At 42.4% G+C, this 27,389-nt stretch overlaps 1 protein-coding gene across 1 annotated transcript in view; it reads right to left on the bottom strand.

Moving 5' to 3' along the window:
• ablim3 (actin binding LIM protein family, member 3) overlaps positions 1–27,389 on the bottom strand; it is a 276,638-nt gene that overhangs the window by 62,688 nt on the left and 186,561 nt on the right. Inside the window, exons 7-10 of the mRNA XM_078231125.1 lie at positions 19,812–19,899; positions 8,414–8,472; positions 4,805–4,879; positions 508–663 (exon numbers count right to left, since the gene is read on the bottom strand). Of these exons, the coding sequence (XP_078087251.1) occupies positions 508–663; positions 4,805–4,879; positions 8,414–8,472; positions 19,812–19,899 (378 nt within the window). The remainder of the gene's footprint in view (positions 1–507; positions 664–4,804; positions 4,880–8,413; positions 8,473–19,811; positions 19,900–27,389) is intronic.

Raw genomic sequence — 27,389 nt, 5'->3', positions numbered from 1 at the left:
GAGGGCAGAACGGTGGCACAGTGGTTAGCACTGCTGCCTCACAGCACCAGTGACCCGGTTCAATTCCAGCCTTGGGTGACCGTCTGTTTGGAGTTTGCACATTCTCCGCGTGTCTGCGTGGGTTTCCTCTGGGTGCTCCAGTTTCCTCCCACAGTCCAAAGATGTGCGGGCTAGATTGATTGGCCATGCTAAATTCTCCCTCAGTGTCAGGGGAATTGGTAGGATAAATACATTGGGTTATGGGGATAGGGGCTCAGTGGGATGATTGTCAGTGCAGTCTCGGTGGGCCGAATGGCCTCCTTCTGCACTGAGGGGATCCTACGATTCTAAGGAGAGAAATTAGTCATGCTAGTGTTACTTCCCACCGGTGGCATTTCAAAACACACAATAGGGAATACCATGAAAACAAACCCAATGCTGTGTAATGTTTGGATGCAACAAGTGCTGAAAATGTCAGGCGCAATGGACATTCCATGCAGAAATGAATCTTGCTCAGTTGCACAGTACCTCCCCGAAACTATATCTTTCAAGTCTGTCTTCCGATGCGTATTTGAAATATGGCTCGTAGGAAACCAGGTCAGGTCGCTGAATATCATAGATAGTTTTAACTTTGGGAAGAGCGGCCAGATCCCTATAGTCAAGTATTTCATTATCCACCTTCGCCTGAGATAGAGTGGGAAGAGCAAAACAGGGGAAATCAGAAGAAAATGTTAGATACAGAAAAAGTAAAAATAGAAAGAAAACCATATTAAGTCATTAGTTTCTGATTTTAAGCCATTAGTTCCTGTAACGATACTGGAGATATTAAAGCTGCTTTGTGCATAGTTGGCACTATTAGACTTTCATTACAAAACCGAAAGAACGAGAGAAAGGTTTCAGTGAAAATGAGTTGTAGGACAGCGTTGCTTCAGGTTGGGGAAATTATTGCACTGAGTGATCATCTCTTTTGAAAAATGGTTATTTACAATTTGTGGCATCTATTCTGCTCTACGGGAAAATGCATTAGATCAATTGCCTTAACTGCGGATAAATAGAATTGCAGTTCTCCAAAACACTGTCAAATCTCACAGTAAAAATTGAACTTGACTTATTCAGCCACAAAGCAATAATGGACCTGGTCATGGACATCAAAAAAGAACAGTCAGGTGCATTATACAGAGCAGGATCTGTCTACAGCTCCTTTCAATGACAATACCACAAGAAGAGACCTACAATTTCTGATTTCACCTCAGCAATCAATGTATAAAGATACAGGTCACAATTCCAGATTTGAAGGCTGCCACCTGACCCTGGAGTATTGCAACAGTTGCATTTGATTTTGGGAACAAACCAAGTAACGCATTAAAGTGTGCTGGTTAGATTACATACAAACTCCAGCGGGCCCAGTGTCTACTCCACTCAACATGGGCAAATTTATGAATGGATCCTAAATTAGGCCTTTTGGCTGAGACCAAGTTTCAGATCAAGCCCAAGATCAGGTGCATAGCCCTTTCTTGTCAGCTTGGATCTAGTATGTCTCTCTTGTGGGGTGCATGAATTGGATTCAATTTGAATTGGTTTTTGGAGCAAGCAAGGAGATGGATTAAGGGATTGCCCCGTCCACTCTGTGCATTGGCTTTGTAATTTTAAGAAAGGAATAAAATTTTTAAAAATAAGAATGGAACCTAAATTAGGCCTTGAATTCACATTTGCCTGGTTTAGCTGACAGGTGTCAATTTTATGAAAAATTGATCTTATGTTAGCTTATAGGCTGCAACGAGTCCCAGTGTTGCCCCCATCTAGTAAATTTGTTTGTATAGTGTCAGAAAGTTTAACACTCACAATAGGTGTGAATTAATATCTCAAGTGTTATCCCTTGTACTGACTCCTCAGGAGCCATTTATTTAAATCCGTAATATTATTCGAGCTACAGCAGCATTAAGGTCAGAAGTTGATATGCCCACAATGCTATTTACACTCAAACTGGAAATAGATATAATAATGCATTTATGATCCTGGTCTTGATATTGCTTTTTAAATGCTCCATCAAATTCTGAGTGAGATCTGTATTTCAAGTCACTCTGCAAGCAGCCGTCAGGGGTTTTTCAGATGTCTTTTGAGTATCATTTTGACCGTAGCTTGTTTCACAAATGACACATTCTATGAATAAATCTTTCAAGAACATTCAAGGACCTCACCTAGTAGGTACTACGTTTAGAGGCTATTCTGATGAAAGGATGGGCACATCATTCACAATACCTCCTTTTAGTAGTTTGAAAGATGATGCCAATTTATGGATCTCTTCTACATAATATCTCCTAGCAACCCATTTTGCAAGTTAGAATATTGAGTTTATTTTTAAAATTTGGTTCTGCCACAGGGAAGGTTGTGACAGCTTGAATTAGGTTTCTTTCCAAAGCTTCTCGATCTGCTGGAAACAATTGGAACCATTAACAACTAGATTAGCTGTCCAGAGAGCGATTAGAATTCATGTTGAGAGCAATGAAGAGGGGCAGAGTGGAGGAAGGTTACTTCTGTTTTATTTGCAATCATAACAACAATGGGATGAGGTATGTGTTCAAAAGGGATACGGCTGAAGACAATCATAGCTTCTGTAATTTTTAAAATTTATTTCCTGGGCATAGTTTTGATTCTCCAAGTAGTTAGTTTGTTTATATTGGTTTGAGCAGTGAAATATCCATTGCTACACTCTTGGGCCTGAATTTTCCCAAAGATGCAAGGCTCCATGCCTTAGCTAAAATGGCACTGGAGCCCTGACTCTGGAAGGCTTGATCCCGAAACAGGTACATGGAATTTAGGAATTTGAGGAAAAGGCCTAATCTGGCAGATGACCTACCAAAGTTCTTCAGAGAAGTTGGTCAGGTATTCCTTTGGGATTGTTAAAAGTAGAAATGAGTGTACATAAATAGTGGATACCATCTGTGGAGCTGTCAAGCTGTCAAGACATTTAAATCCCCTGTTGAAATATTGAAATTAATCAGTGCTTGCAGTTTCAATAGATGTTTGTTGATAAAAGTCAGAGGGTTATAATGATCACCTATATACTGTTTGATTGCTTCCAGAATCTATCATAGTGGAAGATTTGAAAATTCACAGTTTGATTGACGGCTCCAAGTGGTTGTGAAGGGATTATCTCTCTTTGGTGTAGAGCAAATAATACAAATGTTCATTTCTATCAGGGATTAAGTACTTGAATAAATTTAAATGTATTGAATAGGCTTTGACCAATGATAATGTTTTGTTGTAATATAGTAAAGTCTCTAACATGGCGTGGGGAACTTTTTTCACGTCAAGAGCTATTCATAAAATCAATCGTGGATTGTACACTGTTTTAATGTGATGGTTGAATTTGCTTTTCCTGAATGAGTAGCACAGTTTCTGTGACTCTAACACAGCACTCCTGAAATTCAGCTCAAATTTTTGCTTGGCTTCCTTTCCTATTCTGTCTATGTGTCTCTCCTCTTTCTCACTCTGTGTCTTTCTCTTTCTCTCCCCTGCCTTTCCCAATCTCTCTCAGCCCCAAATCAGCTCAGAGCAGACACTTAACAACCCAAGTCTCTGGGTAATTCCCAGTTCAAGAGTGCACCTGGGCCTGGAGCCTGGGCTTCTTCCTCAGTTTGCAGAGGCTGAGGCCCTGTCCTTAGACACCAATGGAATTGGGATGGGGGTGGGGTGACCCACCAATGGAGCTGGGTGTGCTGCTCTCTTTCCTCCTGCCCTGGGTTAGTCACACTGCACCACCCAATTGGCAACCAGCAGCTTCGCATCCCTGCTTCTGTTTGTGGAACTTTGGTCTCACTTTTGGCTCACAGCCTGGGCCTCTGATGACTATGGTTGGGGCTCAGGAATCAGAACATGGTGGTGGCTATCCCAGATGGAAGCACATGGGGGAAGGGCAAGATTTTGAGATCTCCCTGTGAGCCTGATAAAAAAGTGCAACAGACCGGATCTGGTCCCTGTGCTGGGGTTTCCCACCCCTGCTCTAATAGATATTTAGAATTTGATTTAATTTAATCTCAGCATGGCTCCTGAAGTCTTCCCATGATGGATACTGGTGAGTGGGCATGGAGGGTCGAAGGGAAAAGTGTGGTGGGGGGGATAGGTTGGCATGAGGTGGCTCTAAATTGGCATAAGGCCTGTAAAGGACGATGGCCTGTTAGACAGCATAAGTTAGCTGGATGGTATGAAGGGCCATGGGGTGGACAGTGGGCCATGAGGTGGCATGGAAGTTGTTGGGGGCCATGGGACATGGATAGCAGCACATAAGGTGGCATCAGTTGGCATAGATTGGGAGTCTGTGAGTGACTGTGAGGTCTAGAGGGCATCACTGTTTTTATTATATTTTGGATGAAATCCCAGAACACGAGATGGGCCTTTTAGAAAGCCTGCCTTAGCACCCAGCAGCCCTTACTCCATACTTTTTCCACAGAAAAAGTGCTTTTTTCCACAGAACAAAATTCCGTACACTTAGGGAAATTTCTCCTGAGTCGGGTTTGGGGAAGTGGGAATTTTCCCGACTTTGATTCGGGAGTGAAAATTTGGCCCCAGGTCTCTGTGTAATACATTTAGTTACATACACATACAATGAACAGGATGATCAATCTTTCCAGGGGAGAGCAAAGAGCTGCTATCTACATTGAGACGAAAACCTCAAACTTCTTTTAGTGAGCTTGTCTGGAAAAGCAGAATGTAATTTTATGAAACTGATCTTATGTGAATTTCTTTGCAATCTCCATTAGATTTTGGCCAGATTTCACTGTGCTTGGTTAGTTCTAGTCACGCCCGGGTTGGTAAAGGTACTTACACAGATGACCCGGTTTGGTGATCCTGAAATGCTGGATCCAGGAGGAGAGATGGAAGTTTCAGACGTACGTCTGTGCTGTAAGGAGAAATGAGAATGTAAGAATATTCACCTTCAAGTATATTCTTGCACCCAAAAAAGATCCTACACACCACCATGGGTTAAAATTTTACAGCCTTACAACAAATTGTCATTCATATTTTTTTATTTGTATCACCGCCAAAGCCAACATTATATAGGAGTATGTGTTAATACGATATAAAACCAGCTGCAATATATAAGAACAAATTCAACACTACAGAAGTTTTAACTATTTATATATACATCCTAGGTAGATTTACACAAAGTACAGCATACGATCAACACTCATTGTCATTGTTGGAACTTTAAAAATTTTCACATTCATACATTTATTAAATGATTCCTAGTTGTCCATTGTTATTTATTTCCGTGAATATTTTTCTTCTTGCTTTATCTCCCTCTCTCTCTATTGTACTTGCTTTTGAGCCATTCCTTTTCTGTCTCTGTCTTTTTTCTGTGGCTGGGATTTTCCACTCCCTCCCTCGACGGGTTTTCCCCCCAGCAGATACGGTAAGCCATTGGCTGTTGGCAAGATCTTCTGGTCCCACCAAAGTTAGTAAGAGTTTTAGCAACACCAGGTTAAAGTCCACACATGTTTGTAGAAACTTAATGTCTGTGTCGATATGCACGATCTTCTTGGAGATCCTCTCTACTTGGAGCCGGCAGTTTGCGGTGTCGATGGTAGTCATGATGTGGAGATGCCGGCGTTGGACTGGAGTGAACACAGTAAGAGTTTTAGCAACACCTGCATGTTTGTAGAAACTTGATGTCTGTGTCGATATGCTAAAACTCTTACTGTGTTCACCCCAGTCCAACGCCGACATCTCCACATCCCCACCAAAGTTGACAGGCTTTTGTATGGCTTGTTTGCCCTATCACCAGGGATGCCTTCCCCCTATGAGAGGTCGACTTTGGTGGGACTGGAAAATCCAGTCGGCATGCACGGCTGGAAAATCCTTCCCTGTGTGTTTTATTGCAACCTCTTTGACCTCATGTCCATTCCTTAGTTTGTGGAGCTTTCCAATATAGGCGTGAGCTTGTTCAATGGAAATTGACTGCTATTGTCCACCAAAGAACTTGAGGAGTGTAACATGATTGAATAACCAATTCTCCCCATGTCTGCAAGAAAATAAGATACACTCTACTTTGAATGCAAGCCATTTTGGCCTCTATTCATCTAAGCTTGGGCCTAACAATGTTATATTTGCGATGGCCATGTGGAGACATTGAGGAGGGATTATTCTGGTTTCCTGCCATTGTATTTATCAGAATTTTCAGTCTACTGGGCTGCAGGTGTAGAATCCACTTACCCACAATACATACAAGGTATACAATGCAAGAATTCTCCCATTTGTGACCTAAGCAACTGGATGCAAGGGAACACCTGTGCGATGGTGCAATACAGTTTTGCTGAAGCATCAGTGGCGCTTGATAAAGGAAATAGCCGTTTTTCCATCTGCGATCCAAGTAACCTAGGCCTTTCAAAGAAGCTAGCCAATTGCGTTTTTAAATAATTTTCAGTTTGCCCCGCATAAATTCCAGGTCTGTCCAATAACGACGCTCACAGGCCCAGTGAGTTTCCTGAGGTGAATGTCCTGGATTGTCATTAATAACATGGTAACCTGCCCACACTACGAATGGAAAAAATTGGGTGAAATCTAGTGCGCCACTAGTAAGCACACGTCTGCTCCACCCTAACCTAATATGGCCCTTGTAAGGATCACCGAGGACATTCAGGGATTTTTCATGACGATTTCTTTTTGAATTGTGGTATCCTTATAGTTAGCAGCAAATTTTGGGAAACAAGTCTTGCAAGGACATGGACAAATTAATTAACTTCTTCAAAGCTCTTAACCTGGTGGCAAATCTCAAAAATATAAAAATGAATGCCATATCCAGCAGGTATCCAGTACTAAAACAAAAGCAAATTACTGCAGCTGCTGGAAATCTGAAATAAAAACAGAAAATGCTGGAAATCTCTGCAGGTCTGGCAGCATCTGTGGAGAGAAAAACAGAGTTAATGTTTCAAGTCTGCATTACTTGTTCAGAGTTGAAGAGGTAGAAATGTAATGGGTTTTATACTGTTGACAAGGGAGGGGTGGTGTAGTTCCATCACCTTCCCTTCCCCCAGCTAAGTGCCCGTCTGTATCTTGTTCTCATGCGGTTGCTTTTAAATAGCATTGATCCTTTTCCTGCTGTTAACACATTCTGCAATCTGACTTTGTGCCACTATTAATTTACTTTAGTCTTTAGCACTATCATCGTCATTCCCTTTTGTCTTGTGTCCACCATATCGTTGTCATTTTATCCCGCCTGACCTGCAGCCTGTCTCTCACCTTCTATTCTGTGCCAACCTTCCCATGTCAATAATATAAAACACATCACATTTCTACCTTTCTTCAGCTCTGGAGAAGAATCATATGGACTTGAAATGTTAAGACTGGGGGAAGGATATTCTGGCCTCCTTGCGGCCAGAATGTTTGGTGTTTCTCTCTCCACAGATGCTGCCAGACCTGCTGAGTTTTTCCAGCATTTTCAGGTTTTATTTCAGGTATCAAGTACTTGTGGCACTTGTGGGTTCCGAGTGTGTTGACATGTGTGTTGTGTGTATGATTCCCTCAGATGATTGATGGTTACCATGTTTTCAGGGTTGTTCAAATGGTCTGCCACTACTTCTTTGAAATGTTCATCCATAAATCTGCCTGCTATAGCTTTGAAAATAGCAGTTGTTCATCAGTCCATAGAAATTAAAACAAGAAGATCAGCTTTTAGAGAGAAAAAAAACTAAATAAAGTCAAATGAAACGTGTGGCATCATTGCAGCTTTACCTTGGGCAAGAGGAAGAAGTGGAAGCCTATTTATGGGCATCATTTGTTTTGTCTTTAGGATCTTTTTGTAAAGCATTTCAATTTTTAAACTAAGTTAACATGTTATATACAAAAGATAAATCATACGGAACACAGGTTTAACCACAAAATGCTTCTGTCATAAAATATAGAAAATAGAAGTAGGAGGAGGCCATTCAGCCCTTTGAGCCAGATCCACCATTCATTATGATCATGACTGATCATCCACTTCAATAACCTGATCCCACCTTCCCCGCATATCCTTTGATCCCCTTCGCCTCAAGCGTTATATCTAACTGCTTCTTGAAAGCATGCAGGCCGGAATTTTATCGCCCCACCCGTCACGGGAATCAGAGCAGGCGAGGGGCGGACTATGGAAAGGTCTGTTGACCTCGGTTTTACGGTTTCAGGATGAGCAAGGCCGTGAAATCCTGCCCACAATGTTTTGGCCTCAACTATTTTTTGTTGTAGCGAATTCCACAGGCTGACCACTCTCTGGGTGAAGAAATTTCTCCTCATCTCTGTCCTAAAAGGTCTACCCTGTATCCTCAGACTGTGACCATAATTTAGGGAACTGAATTAATTGCACATATCAACTTAACCCAGGAAATCAAGGCATTCATGTGTTAATGATATTCAGTTCATCAGAGAAATAGTTGCATTTTTGTGGATGTGTTGTACCCACCCGTAGCTTCTTTTCCATTCTAGCAGACTGCTTACAAAGTGGATGCCACACTTCACAACCTGAAACAAAGAGAAAAAGATAAATAAATTCAAATCGAAGGTGTGGCATCATTGCATTATGACTTACAGCTTTGCAACCTGGTTCTGTGGTAGGAAAATTAAACTAATGGTACACTTCTGTCAGTTGAAGCATGCAGGTAAATTTGAGCGTCACCTGACTCAAAGCAGTATATGAGCTTTGCCTCACTGACACAGTATACAGTTCCCTTTCAGCCTATTTGCAAGGTCCAGTTTGGCTAACATGGAGCTCACACTGAGACAATATAGGGTGGCGGGAGGTGCCAGCTCAAGTGCAATTGGTCACATTCTGATGTTGCATTTGCCACAGTCAAGGAAAGGTGAGAACATAAGCAAACTGGATAAAGGACCCTCTCCGGTGCATATTCTGAAATAAAATGATATTAAATTTATTTATTTCAAAATATATTAACTGACACTGCTGCCTCAACCTGCCATAGAAGCCCCTCTGCCTTTTAAAATTCTTGTGGCCTTGGACTGCCCCTCACAAGAGAACTTGCACAAGATATGTTGCCAAGGGATTTTGTTTTGTAGAAGAAAGTGTTTTCAAAGCTCCAAACGATCATGTGTTATGGATGCTCAGTAAGTATTTGCAATTTCTGTACATGTTTTAACATCATTTGTGCTCTGCAACCAATTTGCAAAACTGTACCCCGAGACAAGCCTCAACTGATCTCCGAGAGCAAGAAAGAAATACTTATAAATGAAATGGAAATTCATTTTCACAATTTAAATCGCAGGTATTGGGAAATGTTCAGGAAATAAACCAAGGTAGAAGAGATCTAAGAACTAGAACTTCCAGGATCTGCCTTATGCAGAAATTTCATGCCGTCATTTGTTGGGGTTCCAGGCTGATCTTACTGATGCACTATCAATCAAGCCGAGACTAGTTGTGAGCAAGACAAATAGGCTTTTATTAGCAAGAACTTGGAGCCATCCCTGTCAGTGATCTGGTCTGAACTGAGAGCAAGGGGGAGGAGCCACCGCCTTTATACCCAGACCAGGGGGAGGAGACTTGGGCGGAACCGACAGGGATGTGCCACATATACAGGTACTGAGAAATACTAACTACGGTGGTTAACCACTACAGATAACATATAACAGTGGTTTACCACACTTACTGACAAGCACTCACACATCCAAATTTCCTTTAGAGCTCACTCGTTTAAGCCAGATCATAAACACTGACCCCCAAATCATTGCAAATGTTTGTCCCACCAATATAGGTAATAAAGCATAGTCTGCTGTCTTTTGCAATGGAGTCTCGCTCTCACAGCCATGTGTAAGTTACAACAACAACTTGGAATTAGATGGTACATTTAACATAGTGAAATATTCCAGGGACAGGACTTTGTAGGTCGCATAAAGAGAAACTGGAACGGGGAGCAAAAACATGATCAAAGCCTTCAATTTTAAAGTGCATCTTAAAGGATAGAGATAGAAAGCAGAGAGGCTTGTGGAGAGAATTCCAAAACATAGAGGCCAGATAGCTGACAACATGGCCGCCAATACTGGAGCAATTAAAAACAGGGATCTGCACAAGATCAGAACTGGACCAGCGCAAAGTTCTCAACAATGCTGTGGGGCTGGAGGACACTACAGAAATGGTGACAGGGGATGCTGTGGCGAGATCTAAAAACAAGGATGAAACTTTTAAAATTGAGATATTGTTGGACAGGGAGCCAATGTACATTGGCGAGCAGCAGATTCATGGGTGAATGGGGCTTGGTGTGAGTTAGGATACGGGCAGCAGAGTATTGAATGAGGTTGTGTTTATGGAGAGTGGAAGGTCGGAGGCCCACCAGAAGAGCACTATTATAGTCAAGTCTCGAGGCAACAAAGACATGGATGAGGGCTTCAGCAGCTGATGAGCTGAGGAAGAGGCTGAGATGAGTGATATTATGGAGATGGGAGTTGGTGAAAGTGATGAAGTGAACATGTTCTCCAAGTGAATGCTAAGAATGTGAACTGTGAACAAATGGAGGACTGGAGTCGGTGGCTGTGAATCGAGTTTATGTTGGACTGGAGACTTGGCCATGATTTTTCAGTCCTCTGGAAGTGAGGTGGGAGGTGTGAGGATTGGTACAATCGCAGGTTACATAGAAACATTGAAGATAGGAGCAGGAGGAGGCCATTTGGCCCTTCGAGCCTGCTCCACCATTCATTACAATCATGGCTGATCATCCAACTCAATAGCCTAATCCTGCTTTTTCCCCATAACCTTTTATCTCATTCGCCCCAAGTGCTATATCCAGCTGCCTCTTGAATACATTCAATGTTTTGGCATCAACTACTTCCTGTGGTAATGAATTCCACAGGCTCACCAATCTTGGGTGAAGAAATGTCTCCTCACCTCCGCCCTAAATGGTCTACCCTGAATCCTCAGACTGTGACCTCTGGTTCTGGACTCCCCCACCATCAGGAACATTCTCCCTGCATCTACCCTGTCTAGTCCTCTTAGAATTTTATAAGTCTCTATGAGATCCCCCCTCATTCGTCTGAACTCCAGCGAAAACAATCCTAACCTAGTCAACCTCTCTTCATGCATCAATCCCATCATCCCTGGAATCAGCCTGGCAAACCTTCGCTGCACTCCCTCGAGAGCAAGAACATCTTTCCTCAGAAAAGGAGACCAAAACGGCACACAATACTCTAGGTGTGGCCTCATCAAGGCTCTGTATAATTGCAACACATCCCTGTTCCTGCACTCGTAACCTCTCGCAATGAAGGCCAACATGCCATTTGCTTTCTTTACCACCTGCTGCACCTGCGTGCTTACTTCCAGTGACTGGTGCACAAGGACACCCAGGTCCCGCTGCACACTCCCCTCTCCCAATTTACAGTCATTCAGGTAGTAATCTTCCTTCTTGTTTTTGCTTCCAAAGTGAATAACCTCATACTTATCCAAATTATACTGCATCTGCCATTGATTTGCCCACTCACCCAACCCGTCCAGATCATTCTGAAGGATCTCTGCATCCTCGTCACAGTTCACCCTCCCACCCAACTTGGTATCATCTGCAAACTTTGAGATGTTACATTTTGTTCCCTCATCCAAATCATTAATATATATTGTGAATAGCTGGGGCCCCAGCACCGATCCCTGTGGCAGCCCACTAGTTACTGCCTGCCAATTTGAAAAGCATCCATTAATTCCTACTCTGTGTTTCCTCTCTGCCAACCAGTTTTCTATACATCTCAATACACTTCCTCCAATCCCATGCACTTTAATCTTGCACGATGATCTTTTGTGCAGGACTTTGTCAAATGCTTTCTGAAAGTTCAAATATACCACATCGACTGGTTCCCGTTGTCAACTCTACTAGTTACACCTTCAAAGAATTCCAATAGATTTGTCAAACATGATTTCCCCTTCATAAATCCATGCTAATTCTGTCTGATCCAGCCACTGCTTTCTAAATGCTCTGCTACAAAGTCCTTGATAATGGATTTGAGAATTTTCCACTCTACCGATGTTAAGCTCACTGGTCTATAATTCCCTGTTTTTGTTCCACCTCCCTTTTTGAATATTGGAGTGACATTTGCTACCCTCCAATCTGCAGGGACTGTTCCAGAGTTTATCGAATCCTGGAAGATGATCACCAATGCATCCACTATTTTCAGAGCCATTTCCTTAAGTACCCTGGGACGTAGATTATCAGGCCCTGTGGATTTATCTGACTTCACCCCATCAACTTTCCTAACACCATTTCTCTACTAATATTGATCTCGCTCAGTTCTTCCCTCTCACTAAATCTTGCCTTCTCCAACATTTCTGGCATTTGGTTTGTGTCCTCTTTTGTGAAGACAGAACCAAAGTATGTATTCAGTTGCTCGGCCATTTCTTTGTCCCCTATTATACATTCCCGTTTCTTTCTGTGGGGGACCTACATCTGTCTTCACCAACCTCTTTCTCTTCACGTATCTATAGAAACTCTTAGTGTCAGTCTTTATGTTCCCTGCAAGCTTACTTTCGTACTGTATTTTCCCCTTCTTAATCAATCCCTTGGTCCTTCATTGCTGAATTGCTAAACTGCTCCCATGGTTGAATCCATTTCCTGATGTGATCCCACAGTTGGGCATTTTACGGACAGTGACACAGGATCATAACATTTCGCCTTAATGTGGTGGATAGCTGATTTACATAATTAAAGACAAAATTAGGTTCCATTTGACATTGCTGACCACAAAGGGTGACCTCCTGTCGTTTGGAAAGGCCGCTGGATAAATGGTGGTAGCCTTCCTGCTTCGGTCCAGAGAAGGGAATAGGGTTCTATGGGTCAAACAAGGGAAGGCAACACCTTTGGCCCTAACGACCTCAGCAGAGGAAGGAGTTTGCTCTCCAACCCTTGGCCCTTTGAATGTTTACATATTTTTGCTCACCTCTTGGACATTCCAGGTCTCCTGCAACCACCTCTCTCTGTGGCACCTGCTCAGATATTTCAGAGCTCCTGGCCCTGTGACTGGGTCAGGAGCATCAGGAATCTGCCCACTGTTGGGTAATGAGGGTACTTGTGGTAAAATTGCCACGCAGGTCCCACTGTTGACAAGAACAGGTTCCTGACCCATTTTTTTACCTCATTTTCAGGCTCCCAACGTCCCTCATCAAACACAGCCCATTGGCTTTCTGAATAACGAGCATAATTTCTTCAGATTTACCACTGAAAGTATCGTAATAAACTCAGCATGTGGAAGTGCAGACAACATTGGCCAAAAATATTTTACTGCTTCAGGCAGAAGAAACAAACTGCCTGAATTAATTATTTTTGACATTGATTGTAACTTTTGAAGAAGTCAATATTCTAAAGCAAATTTCTTATGAAGCAGTCGCATATTGATATTTTGATAACGTCAGTTATTCTATTCAGGCATTGTCTGTTGACTTCTTTGCTTTTTTTTTGCAGGCATTTCTGTGTTCCCTGACAGCACATGAATGCTAATGTGGGCAGCAGGCCTGATCACACATTTCTCGTATGTTACTATAAGGCAGCGGTCTCCAAACTCTTCAGTACGAGGGCCACATCGTATATTCTACACATCTTCGTGGGCCAAAGAAAAAAATCAGTTCTATAAATGAATGAATAAAATTTATTGTATCCGGGCCGGATGTGACCCGCCACGGGCCGGATGTGGCCCGCGGGCCGTAGTTTGGAGACCCCTGCTATAAGGAACAGTGGGATAAATGTAGCCCGAGAGCTGACAAGCTGGCTGCCTGTTGATCCCTCACATAATGAGGCCTCATCTGTAGCCAGAATCTGTGCTCCCTGGGCCAGCCGGTCTATATCAGGCTGTCACAACGTCAGGCGGCCAACACCCTCTGGGCTAGATGCAAGAAGTTCGTGGGGGTGAAGGGCTCTCTGATTTGCAGAGAGGGGTGGTGGAGTGTCAGAGACCGAAGCTGGCATCATGGAATTTGGAGGGATGTTCTCACTCCTTCTGGCTCCCCAAAAATGAGGAGCAACTTGCCTGCGGGCACCTCTTGGATCAGACGGAATCCTTGCCAGAGTGTGCACAGTGCATGGTTGCCTAGCACAGTCCAGAAGTGGAAGTCAAGATTGGACATACATCCTATTTGTTTGAGATTACTTTACACTCCTTTCCTTTGATAGTAGTGGAATAGCGGCTCATCTTCATCTGATCCATTTCTTGATTTGACAAATAATGCCATGAGCTCATCCCTTTAAGGAAGTTAAAGGTAATATTCAGTTTCTGTGGTGAGAAGGGAGGTGGGGGTGGGGGGGAGGGGGGAGGTGGGGAGGCTTGATCACCTTTGCCAGTTACTGCCACTGCCAAAAGAGACAATTATCCTCTTTGTCATCTTGCTTACATTTGCCTTCGAAAAAAGGTGTTACTGACAAGGCATGTTATTATATCCCAATTAGACCTGCTCCTGTGGTTAAAGTGCAGGAGAGTGAAACTAATTGGACAGCTTTCAAAGATTCTGCTCAAGCATTATGAATTGAGATCTTCCTCCAATGCTGCATTATTTTATGATTCCGTGAAATGGCCTTGATGAAGAATATTCCACTGACTTCACAGAGGAGTCAGATGTCGGTAAATTAATTCAATTCCTGCAGATAAATAGGAAAAAAATATGTTGCCATTCTATTCCTCTACACTACCAACCATCGATCAAATAGCCGCCTCTCAAAAAGTATTACTTACAAAAATGTATTCCTTTCTTATTGATTAACCAGGTGCTGGAAGAATGAAAGGGAAGTTAATTGTTCTTCCTTTGACTTTCAGGATTAGTTATTTTATTAGAGGATGGAATTATCCAAATCAAAGTGCATACTTTTGACAACATCATGACCATGAATTGTGCCACCAGTATAAACAAACTACAGAGTGCGATTTGAAATTCCCCAATCCATTCAGTTATCGACCGGTAGCACAGTGGTTAGCTGTTCCCTCAAAGTGCCAGGGACCTGGGTTCAATTCCGGCCTCGGGTGAATGTCTATGTGGAGTTTATACATTCTCCCCGTGTCTGCGTGGGTTTCTTCTGGGTGCTCTGGTTTCCTCCCACAGTCCAAAGATGTATGTGTTAGGTGGATTGGCCATGCTAAATTGACCCTAGTGTCAGGGAGGTTAGTAGGGTACATATGTGGGGTTACAGGGCCTGGGTGGGGTAGTAGTCGGTGTGGACTTGATGGGCCAAATGGCCTCCTTCCGCACTGTACGGATTCTATTCTATGACCTCAGCTATGCCACTATCAGGAGAGACCAAGTGAAAACTGATAATTTCTTCACAGGCTGAAGAGAAAACTGACACGATAACATCTCTGACATGCACTCGTTTTTGCCCAATTTACAATTACATTGGCTGGGAGGAGGTCAGCTTCAGCTTGTATCTAATTTTACCAATAAGACCCTACCAACATTGCAAAATCTTGGTTTTGAGCAGGGTCAGGCAAAAAGGTGACATGATTCAGCTCGCAGGCTTTTGAGAAACTTAGCCAAGATTCTGAGCCAATAGGAGATACTGTCTGAGGATGCAGATGGACAAAGTCAGCTGTCAGCTTTTTGTCTTCAATTCCCAAAGAGAAAACGTCATTGGTCAGAGTCAGGACAAAGTTCATTCAAATTGAGCGCCTTTAATATATCAGAGAAACTTAGTGCATTCCGATGTGAATGCTTAGTGTAAAGGGCTTTGGGAGTAGAGCACAACTTGCGTACTAAGCTTATTAAGCTTTAGATTTTCATATATGTGGCTGGAATGTCTGAACAGCATTCCATCCCTGCGGTGCCTGCTTTAAATACATGCTGAATAGAATGCTCAATTTAAAGAGCAACTTTGGGCACCTCTGCCATTCAATACCTTGATGTGGAGATGCCGGCGTTGGACTGGGGTAAACACAGTAAGAAGTTTAACAACACCAGGTTAAAGTCCAACAGGTTTATTTGGTAGCAAAAGCCACACAAGCTTTCGAGGCTCTGAGCCCCTTCTTCAGGTGAGTGGGAATTCTGTTCACAAACAGAACTTATAAGACACAGACTCAATTTACATGAATAATGGTTGGAATGCGAATACTTACAACTAATCCAGTCTTTAAGAAACAAAACAATGGGAGTGGAGAGAGCATCAAGACAGGCTAAAAAGATGTGTATTGTCAATACACATCTTTTTAGCCTGTCTTGATGCTCTCTCCACTCCCATTGTTTTGTTTCTTAAAGACTGGATTAGTTGTAAGTATTCGCATTCCAACCATTATTCATGTAAATTGAGTCTGTGTCTTATAAGTTCTGTTTGTGAACAGAATTCCCACTCACCTGAAGAAGGGGCTCAGAGCCTCGAAAGCTTGTGTGGCTTTTGCTACCAAATAAACCTGTTGGACTTTAACCTGGTGTTGTTAAACTTCTTACTGTATTCAATACCTTGCCAGGGGTTGGGATTCTCCGGTCCCCCCACAGTGAATGGAGATTTAGTTGAATGCCAAATTCTCCATTCTCGCTGGCAGTGGCAGCAGGGCATGCGAGATCGGAGAATTCTGGCCTACCTGTTCATGTCTACCTAGTGCCTGGATCGTGTACTTTTAATTACAATGTTGTTGTCGCTGGCAAGGCCACTTTTTAATTGCCATCCCTAATAGCCACTGGAATATGGTGGTTAGCCACCTTCTTGAACCACTGCAGTCTATGTGGGGTAGGTACGGCCACATTCACTCTGATAGGTAGGGAGTTGCAGGATTTTGACTCAGTGACAATGACAGCAATATAGTTCCAAGATGGTGTGTGTGGCTTCGAGGGAATTTGAGGTAGTGACATTCCCATGAAGTAGGGGTCATGGATTTCAAAGATGCCATTGAAGCAATGTTGGCAAGTTGCTGCAGTGCCTCCTGTAGACAATACATACTGCTGTCACTGTGCATCAGTGGTGGAGGGAGTGAATGTTTAAGGTGGATGATAGGATGCTAATCATGCAAGATGGTTTGTCCTAAATGATGTCGAATATCTTGAGCACTTTTGTAATGGAATACTCTCCAGGCAAGTGGAGAGTATTCCATTACACTCCAGACTTGTACCTTGTAGAAGGTGGACAAACTCTGGGGAGTCAGAAGGTGAATTACTTGCTGCAGAAGTCCTAGCATCTGACCTGCTATATGTCTGGTCCAGTTATGTTTCTGGTCCCTGATAACCCCCATGAAATATTTGGTGGGGAATCCAGTCATGTAATTCCATTGGATGTCAAAGGGTGATTGGGGGGTTGTGTGGTTAGATTCTCTTTTATTGGAGATGGTCATTGCTTGGCACTTGTGGGGTATGAATGTCATTTGTCAGCCCAAGCTTGAATGTTGTTCAGGACTTGTTGCATTCGGACATGGACAGCTTCAGTATCTGAGGAACTACAAATGGAACTGTGCACTGTGCAATCCTCAACAAACATTCCCACCGCTGATCTTTTGATAGAGAGCAGAATGAAGGAGCTGAAGATGGTTAGGCGGAAGAAACTACTCTGAGGAGTTCTTGCACTGATATCCTGAGGACTGAGGTGATTAGCCTTTAAACACTATAACATTCTTCTTTTGTGCTAGGTATGACACCAGTTGTGTGCTAATCTTGTTCATTACAATTAAAATCAGACTTGTTTTATCACTTCTCTGATTGTGGTCTGGCTGGTGAACACAAGTAGCTACCCTACTGTGTTTCACACAGCTTTTAATCACCCACACTTTTTCTTATTTGTTATTTCCTCTTGAGTTTTTGAAAGAATTGCAACCAATCCAAAACAAAATGAGATGAAACTGCAATTATTAATTGGCTCCTAGTTTCCCATTCAGAAGAAATCTGAGAAGCGCCTTTTCCTTGGGAAAGGAGTAAGTCTGCCTGTATAACACTAAATAGAAAAAAGCATTGTTTTCCTATTCAACTTGGAATGAATATGCAGGGTAATTAAACACGGCTGCTGATAATATCATGTTACCGCACATCAGAGAATAATGATGCGGGTCCTTCAACAAGTCAGATAGAATACTCACAATATTGATCTGGATAACTTAGCTGGTCACAGATGCAACATTATACTTGATTAGAGCACTTTAAGTTTCAATTCATAGCATTCTATGTCACAGCCTACGGGACACACTGACGATATCAGCTTGGCTCTGTGTCTGTTTCTCCATTAGAAACAGAGCATTCATGCTCCACTCCAGTAGTTTAACACATAAGCCAGGCCAACACTTTAGTGTAGTACTGGGGAATTACTAATTTTCCTTTTTAAAATGTGGTGTAAACCAAGGAGCTCCTGCTTGCCTATTTGGAGGTATACAAACAATCTGGTGGCATGATTCAAAGGAACAGCAATGGGGTGGGGCCGGAGGAGGGGATGTCGGGGTGATGAGGTTCTGCTGATGTTTGCTCACCTACATTTATCCCTCAACCAACACCATCAAAACAGGGTGAGTGCCTGAAATCAAATTGGCCAAAGAACCAAATCTGTATTATAATATTCTGAATTATTGCAGTATGTTTATCCAAGGTCAATATTAATCTGGAATGCCTGTGCTGTGGTGGATGTAGTTAACTGGGAGGAGGAAAGCAGAGGCAAGCATTGTTGGGAAGGCCAACGTTTATTGCCCATTGTGAATTGCCCTTGAGCAGATGAATGGCTTGCTAAACCATTTCAAAGGGTAGTTCAGAGTCAACCACACTGGTGTGGATCTGGAGTAACATGTAGGCCAGTTCAGGTAAGCTTGGCTTCCTTGAAGGACATGAATAATCCAGTAGTTTTAATAATTGTTATTATAGAGACCAGCATTTTGTTGCAGATTTATTAATTAATTTTAATTTTCCCATGGTGGGATTTGAATTCATGTCTGCAGAACATTAGTATTTTGTGCTGCTGAATTACTAGTCCAGTTAACATTATCACTGTACTGTCACTACCCCAAGTTAAATGACGGTCAAACGTTATTTTGTTTTGGAAATGTCCTTATCTCCATCTTATATCCAGCTAATTTTTTTGTCCTGGTTTGTAATACCATTGACGTTATGTGACATGGTTCATGAATAAGAAAATGGAATACTCAGAATTGAGGCAACATCTCCACACCACCTGTCTAGTAAATTATCACAATGTAGGGAGAACTTCAACTATCAACTGTCTGATTATCATGTGCAAAACAGATCACTAACAGTTCAAAGTCTTGATGCAGGATGTCGACAACAGTGTTCAAGAGTTAAAAGTCTTGATGTAGGATGTTGACAGCAGTGTTCAAGAAACAAAGGGTGAAGCATGCTCAGGCCATGCCAATCCCACTTTCTCCAGGTACCAACAGGCTGCTCCGGGCCCTGTAAGATATTGTCAATCCATTCTTGCCCTTCGTTCACTCCCCTCCCACCACCGCAAACAGGCCTTAACCATTGGCTGGAGGTGGGGTGTATCCACCTAATTTTCCATCCCACCAATCCAGCAAGTTAACAGAAGTCAAGCCATTTGGTGCTCACATCTCATTGAGAAAATGTTAATGGGGTCACCAGCCAGTGTATAAAAATCAAAATGCTTCAACTGAAATCAAAAACATCAAAGCCACAGTAAACTCAAATACTGATGGCATTCTATAACATAGTATATTTTATTCAATACGTTGTTCCACTTTTTTTGGAATGTCCTAAAAATATATTATTTCATAAATTGTTACTTTGTATTTCTTTTGGCTCTGGAGCAAAAAAGATCTGATGTTCTACTGGGCCTTACAGGATATCATGCATTTTTTCATTCAGCATGGCAGCTTAAAGAATATGTTTGATTTGGCCAAACTTGGCTCAACAGCCTGTTTCTGTGATGTATACCCCCATGTAATTCAGTGTAAGCCTGGCATACCTGTTAGGTACATTTCTTCTCCCTCTGTGAACATCTGGTGACATCTGACACACCTCGCACAAGTTGGATGGTAGTGCTTGCCTCCTGCCTAAAACAAAAATACACTTTCATTAAAAAGTCTTGTTGGCTTAACTTTAAAGAAGTTACAACTGGATACCTACTGCGGGCATCTAAAGCTTGCTGTTTGATTTTCTCCTCTGCACTCCAAGTGGGTGATACTTTATGCTAAGTTCTAACATGGAAAATCTGCCACAGCTATCCATGTATTTTCATTTTCCAGGAAACAATCAAAGGCTTGTATTTTATCGTTTCTGAGTTGATTTGTTACGAATTTCTTGCTAAGTTTTTCAGTAATGGTATGAATTTCACACCTCAATATCACCTTCCCTTTCAACAGTGTCATCCGTTGTCTCATTGTATTGCCTCAGGATATCTCTTTCTGTTCAATTCAAAGTGACAGTTAAGCTGACCGAGACATGACATAACCATGGGAAGTTAAGTGCATCCTGCCCTACCTCAGCAAATTTTCCAAGTATATTGATTATCACACAGGTAAAGGAGAAGCTAACAGCTGGAATTCTTTGATGTTGTACTAGCGAGCTGCCGCTGCTGCTAGCGAGAATGGAAAATTTGGCGATCAGCCGAATCCCTGTTCACAGCAGCGGGACCGGAGAATCCCAGTCGTGGACGAGGTCGGAAAATCCCAGACAATGTCTGGAAAGAAGTTGCTCAGGTGGCTTGGTGAAAGTATGACTGAGGATTTGATCTTTCAAGGTGAAATATTAACAAATGTGAACCCACGAGCTGATTTGATAGCACAGTGCACACTTATTTTTAGTGGGTATTTGAACTTGATAACAAAAGGTACAAAGAAAGTTTAGGTCAGATCAATAGCAGAAGCATTAAAGAATCAATGTGTAGATGCAAAATGGTCTTCTACATATTCATTGTGAAAAATAATCGAATGCAAATATCACGTATCAGCATGAAATAGTTTATAATTACTTTTCTATGTCTTTTTCAATAAAGAAAATAAATACTTCCATTTAGAAAATACTTTCCTGCTCTCAGGACATCATGTAGCCAATTAATTACTTTTTGAAGTGTAGTTACTATTACAATATAGGAAGTGGGACTATATTAGAAATAATTTTATAATTACAAGTTAAGTTAAATGCACAAACGGCTTACAATGTGTCACATTATACATTTTGCAATGAACCTGAATTGAATTTTACACATGTGGGCACAAATCCAATTTAAGCTATTGGAGTAAAATTTCAAACTTTAATGATAGAAGAAAGGAAAACTGGTGACACTCAAGCTTACAAAGCTAAAAGGAACAGACACTGCTGAAAATAAGTCACTTGTCAGGTGTATGCAAATATGTGCCTTTAGAAAGTTACCGAGTGCAGATTTTCATTCATGAAGATGTGGATGGGAAGTTCCAATGTATCTATAGCCTCATGTACATATTCTGTTGATGTTTGGTGGAGGGGTGGGGAGGGGGTATAAAAACAACATTTAGATGTAGGAGCAACATGTGAAATGTTCTTTGTTAACAGAGTAAGAGTGAAACTTACTCGTTAAGCAAAAGAGTACGGCTCTGTTAGCCCAATCAGGTGGACATTAATGCCCACATAGTGCTATTTCAGAGTTATGCTTTGTGCCTTGGCCAATATTTGTCCCTCAATCACTAAACAACAGATTATCTGGTCATTTTCACATTACTATTGATGAGCTTTGGCTAAGGGTCATTTGGACTCAAAACGTCAGCTCTTTTCTCCCCTGACTGATGCTGCCAGATCAGCATTTTCTCTTTTGGTTTTATAACTGTTTATGGGTCTGTTGTGTGCAAATTAGATGTTCCATTTCCTATATTGTAATAGTAACTACACTTCAAAAAGTACTTAACTGGCGACATATGTCCTGAGAGCAGGGAAGTATTGTATAAATGGAAGAATTTTTTTTATTGAAAAAGATAAAGAAAAGTAGATAAGGTCCATGTTGGTGACGAGTGCTGGCGCCTATGCTATGACAGTGGGAGATCATGGGAAAGTACATTTGTCCTGAGTACAGTGCATGTTGTAGCTTCTCTTTCCTGCAAAATAAAACTTCGATAGACATATAAAGGCATAAAAGCATTCACCGCATATGGTCCTACTTGTAATGATACTTATCAATGTCATATTTCACAAAATTTAGGTCTAAATTATTGTCTCAGTTTCAATATTGCTGTGTATTTACCACTGCTCCTTGGTGTCGAATCCTTCAAGGTACAACATATGCATTTAATTTAAGTCGAAATTCGCAGCTTGAGAATATACCTCTAGGTTCATCATGGTAACTATACTTTCAAAGGTATTTGAAACAATGCTCTTACAGGTCTTTGAAGGATTATTCAATAAACTGCTATCTGCAGCTTGTCATTTAAAAAGATTTATGATGGCCCATGAGTCAACGCACACAATAACTTTTAACTTAACACTGCAGAGATTAGATGCCATTGTCGGAAATTATAAATAGCTCACCAAGCCGTAAATTTTATGTGAGGTGGTACTTAATGAACTCACTCACTTCCCATGTGTATTGCTACATTAATAAAGACAGATAATGATTTATTAATTGAAGGGCATCCGAGTCTGATAATGACATAACTCGTCACCACCAACCCTGCCACCAATGGGTTAGTGTTAAAATATTAATGTATCCAACAGTGAAATGTGTTGTATATCATAAGCCTGTGCCTGCAAATATATTCATGTGTGTGCACCCTGTGGAAATACATAGGAGATCTGATCAAAGCTGTGATAATTCAGCAAGTTCTTCAGAAACCTGCCAGTGTCTTTTGTATTTCCAAAAATTGTCTCAGGTTATCAGGGTCACTTTATTTAGGCATAATCATTGATGATTCAATCAAACAAGGAATCAAAGGGTTGTCTTGAATAAATGATGCTACGCTCTAAGGACCACGGCTGAGTTTCTGAACAACAATCAATTCATCTCAGTGTAAGTCAACTTTAACAATAAAACCTATTCCTTAAACAGAGTATATCCTAAATGAAACTACTCCAGTGAACTCGGTCATGTCCCAGTAGAGCACTGCTTGGAGGTTATTGGACAGGAGAATGCAAGTAAGCGTGAGCACGGATTGAAAGTTGTAGATTAAAACTAGGAGAAACTGGAATGATGTAGTTCTGTTTAAGACCAACAGCTCCAGAGGGCTAGTGAGCAAAGACGTAAGGTAGCTGCTGCAGAAAGTACAAAGTTAACAGAACATAAATTGCGCGGAGGTAGGCATTTCCTAAAACTGTGTACCATGTATTTTGTAATTTCTTTCCATTCCCCGACACAGACACTTTTTTCTCCTTTTGTGAGTGATTTGGTTCTGCATATTGGTCTCCAGTAATGAATGAGGCAGGGTTATAGTCACTGTAACTAAGGTTTCACAATCAGACAGTAGACTTGCAATTCTGCTCCTAAAGAGCCTGCAAGATGATTTCAGCCATTTTCAGAAAGCCTCATAATTGCACGTAAGAGATATGAATCACGTGGTCCTTGGGCACTGAGTTGTGGATTTGTAGTTTTGACTCAAGGGCTGAATATCTTGAGTTTACAGGGCCACTTTTGTCTTTGCTTGGTGCGTTTGGATAAGCATCACCTCATCACCACCCTTTGTAAAAGTTGGGATTGAAGGACAAATCATTTACTTTAAATTCCTGGTGTTCAATATAGCAAATGCATTCACGCATAGGGGTGATGGAAATTCGAAAGTCTCTCCTATGAAAAGCAGTAGATGCTGGCTCAATTAATCATTTTAATATGAGATCAATAGATCTTTGAGGGTATTAAGGGATATGGAACCAAGCTGGGTGGGAGTTATGATACAGGTCAGCTATGATCTCACTGAATGATGGAACAAACCTGAGGGCAGAGTGGCCTTCTCTAATTTCAATGGCAACAGTGGAAGGGGAAGAAGTTCTTAAGTGGCTATGTAAGGACCTCAACTGGGCTAAGGGCAGGTGAACCACTGGCTACCTACCACGCTGCTGGTAAAATAGTCGGAAGGCATCGGAATGGTACCCCCTTGCCATCCCATCTGATCTTGAGAACCCACCTCGAAGCCCATTCATAATAGGGACATAGAATTCTGGCTTACGTTTTATTTTCTTGCACAGGCTTCTTTTTGTTTTATGTTCTCTTCAAAGCGATTGGCAAACACAATACCAAGGTGGGCCGAATTTTCCTGGCCACATGGAAACAAGGTTTGAGGTGGGGATTGAGAGAACATAGGGAGGAGTTGGGAACAAAGAAGTTGGAATGACTCTCTGACGGATTCCCACTGCTGGGTAATTTACTTAGTGACCAGCTCAGCTCTCAGCAGCAGGTCAGGGAGTTATCGAAGCCAGTGGTTCCAAGTCTCAGTGACAGCACTATGAGGAGCAAAGGTTGCAGACACTTATTCAATGGGCTTGCAGTCAGATTTCCCTCCACTCTGATGGCCCAGCCAGCATTGGGCCTCTCTATATGATCACTTCTATGTAGGCAACTGAGGGTGCCTCCATGCTGAGGAGCCCTCCTGCTCACTTGTCTACCTTGACAGCACTCTCCTAACCCAGTGGGGCTGCCAACCTGACAGGCCTTCATTTAGGCCTGACAGACCATGGGTGGCATGGTGGCACAGTACTTAGAACTGCCGCTTCACAACGCCAGGAACCCAGGTTCAATTCTGACCTTGGGTCACTGCCTGTGTGGAGTTTGCACTTTCTCCCCATGTCTGCGTGGGTTTCCTCTGGGTGCTCCGGTTTCCCCCCACACTCCAAAGATATGTGTGTTAGGTTGATTGGCTATGCTAAATTGACCCTAGTGTCAGGAGGATTAGCAGGGTAAATGTATGGGGTTATGGGGATAGGACCTGGGTGGGATTGTGGTCGGTACAGACTCAATGGACCGAATGGCCTCCTTCTGTTTTGTAGGGATTCTATGGTTCTTTGATTTAGGCCTGAAGCCTCGGGAGCCTGCCCGCTGTCCTTAAATAGGAGCTCACCTCCCAGAAGGTCGCAGAGGAGAATACGCTGATGACCTACGACCCCTAAATGGGGTTGGTGTCAAAGTACTAATGCCTGGTGGAATTGTCAGCCGAGAGAATTTAGCTTCCTGAAAACTATTTAAAAGACACTCATTAAATATTTGGAGACATAAATTCATGTGAGATTTTTAAAATAATTATGTGACATGTAAATGTGCATATCCAAGTCTAAGAGATCAATGTATCTCATTTAGGGCGTAGTACATTTGAATGTGATCATTGTACATATATTCTACCCAGAGCAGCAGGGTACCTGCTTTTCATAGTCATTCATAGTTTTGAAGGGGGGGAATCTTACCAAAAAATGTTGTTTCCTGTGAGAAAACTGGTGTGTTTCCCTCCGGAGAAACATGTCAGATACTCTGCCAAAAAAAATTAAGGGGGTATGTTTCGCATCGTCCTGCAGTGGGGTGGGGCCTCACCACACCAGCAAAACATGGCTGCACAGAGATCGGGGTGCCCTCTTTTAACCTCCCCTCCAGCCCACCGTGGAGATCTCAAGGGCTCTCCTCCCCACTTCTGATCGGAGTCAGCATTTCCCTTCACCCCCTCGATCATTGGCCCTTTCCCCTGCTCCTCCCCACTTGGAGCTGCACCTACCTCCTCCCCCTGCCTCCTCCAACGGCCATCGCCAGCATCCCCTGCTCCTCTGTTGCTCCTGGCCACCATAGAATACAAATGATTCCCCCCTCCCTCACGAGGCTCCCACTGGTATCCGGCATTTGGCACAGGTTGGCACTGCCAGGTTGCCATGGGCATGGTGCTAACCTGGCAGTGCCAAGGGCCAGTGCCGGGGCATTGCTAGGCTACTGCTATACTCACCTTTGTACTCCCAGGAGGATCCTCACGACAGGATCACTTCTTGGTGAGCCTATTGTAAACTGTGCCAGTGTGAGGTCAATTCAATGGGTGTCAATTTACAGGGGATGTGTCAAAATATGGTGAGGGGTGGGTAAATGAGATTCAAATCTATTGAAATTCATGTGAAGCAGGTTCACGCTAGTTCTGGGTGTGAACCTGATGACATCACCAAGGGAGGGGAGGATCTGAGATCACTTCCAGATCTTGAGTCCCCGCTGGCATTCGCACGAACATTCAGCATGGGCTCAAGATCGCCCCCATAGTCACTGCATAAAAGAGCAATGGGCCAAATTGAAAATAGATGTGGCAATCATTTCCTTCATTTAAACATTAAAAACCTGACTTTAGTAGAAATTACAGAAAACCAAAGTAATTTCACTTCAGTACTATGGGCTGCAATAAATCTACACCAGGCCATTTCTTATGCTGTTAATATTGGGTGGCATGGTGGCACAGCGGTTAGCACTGCTGCCTCACAGCAGCAAGGACCCAGGTTTGATTCCCAGCTTGAGCGACTGTCTGTGTGGAGTTTGCACGTTCTCCCCATGTCTGTGTGGGTTTCCTCCAGGTGCTCCGGTTTCCTCCCACAGTCCGAAAGACATGCCGATTAGGTGCATTGGCCATGCTAAATTCTCCCTCAGTGTACCCGAACAGGAGCCAGAGCGTGGCGACTAGGGAATATTCACAGTAGCTTCATTGCAGTGTTAATGTAAGCTTACTTGTGATAATAATAAGTAAACTTTAAGTTGAAAGAAACTGAAGATTTAACCCATCAGATATATCTAGCTCACGGCTACTAAAAATGACATGTTGCAGAATATTTAGAAACTGTAAGAAAGTGACCTTGATTGTCAATTGGCTTTGGGTTATTTTCCAACACTTCAAAATTTGTGCACAATTTTTAGTTTCCATTGGAATCTAAATTATTTTTAATAGCTGTGTTGCTTTCACGATTCATTTTCTTATAATTGTGAATTGGGGGGTTTTCAGAACCATTCAGTCTGCAAATTACACTGATTTAATTCACACTTTGTTACGGACTTCATTAGCAGTAATGCTTTCTTAGTACAAAGTCATTAGTCAGTACAATAAGAGTTACCAGTACTGGCAGTCCAACTCTTGTTTATGCTGTTTTAAGTTTCAAAGAACAGATATAATAGCGTGGCACCATGGCACAGTGCTTAGCACTGCTGCCTCACAACACCAGGGACCCAGGCTCGATTCCAGCTTTGGGTAACTGTTTGTGAGGAGTTTGCACGTTCTCCCCGTGTCTGCATGGATTTCTTCCGGGTGCTCCGGTTTCCTCCCACAGTCCAAATATGCGCAGGTTAGATGGATTTGTCATGCTAAATTGCCCCTAAGTGTCCCAAGATGTGTAAGTTAGATGGATTAGCCATGGTGAATGTGTGCGGTTATGGGGATAGGGTGGGGTAGAGGGCCAGGGTAAGGTACTCTGTAAGAGAGTCGGTGCAGACTCGATGGGCCTCCTGCTGTACTGTAGAGATTTTATGATAATATACATGCAATAACATAAACATTTCATAGAGATGGTATTTTTCAAGTTAGGTAAATGCCCCTTTCAATTGTGGTACAATTTTATCACTGACTTCAAAAGCTTAAAAACGTGG

This window comes from Mustelus asterias, chromosome 16 (assembly GCF_964213995.1).
Source record: "Mustelus asterias chromosome 16, sMusAst1.hap1.1, whole genome shotgun sequence".
Lineage (NCBI taxonomy): Eukaryota > Metazoa > Chordata > Chondrichthyes > Carcharhiniformes > Triakidae > Mustelus > Mustelus asterias.
The sequence above is the reverse complement of the archived record's forward strand: the minus strand, read 5'-3'. Positions and strand labels throughout refer to the sequence as shown.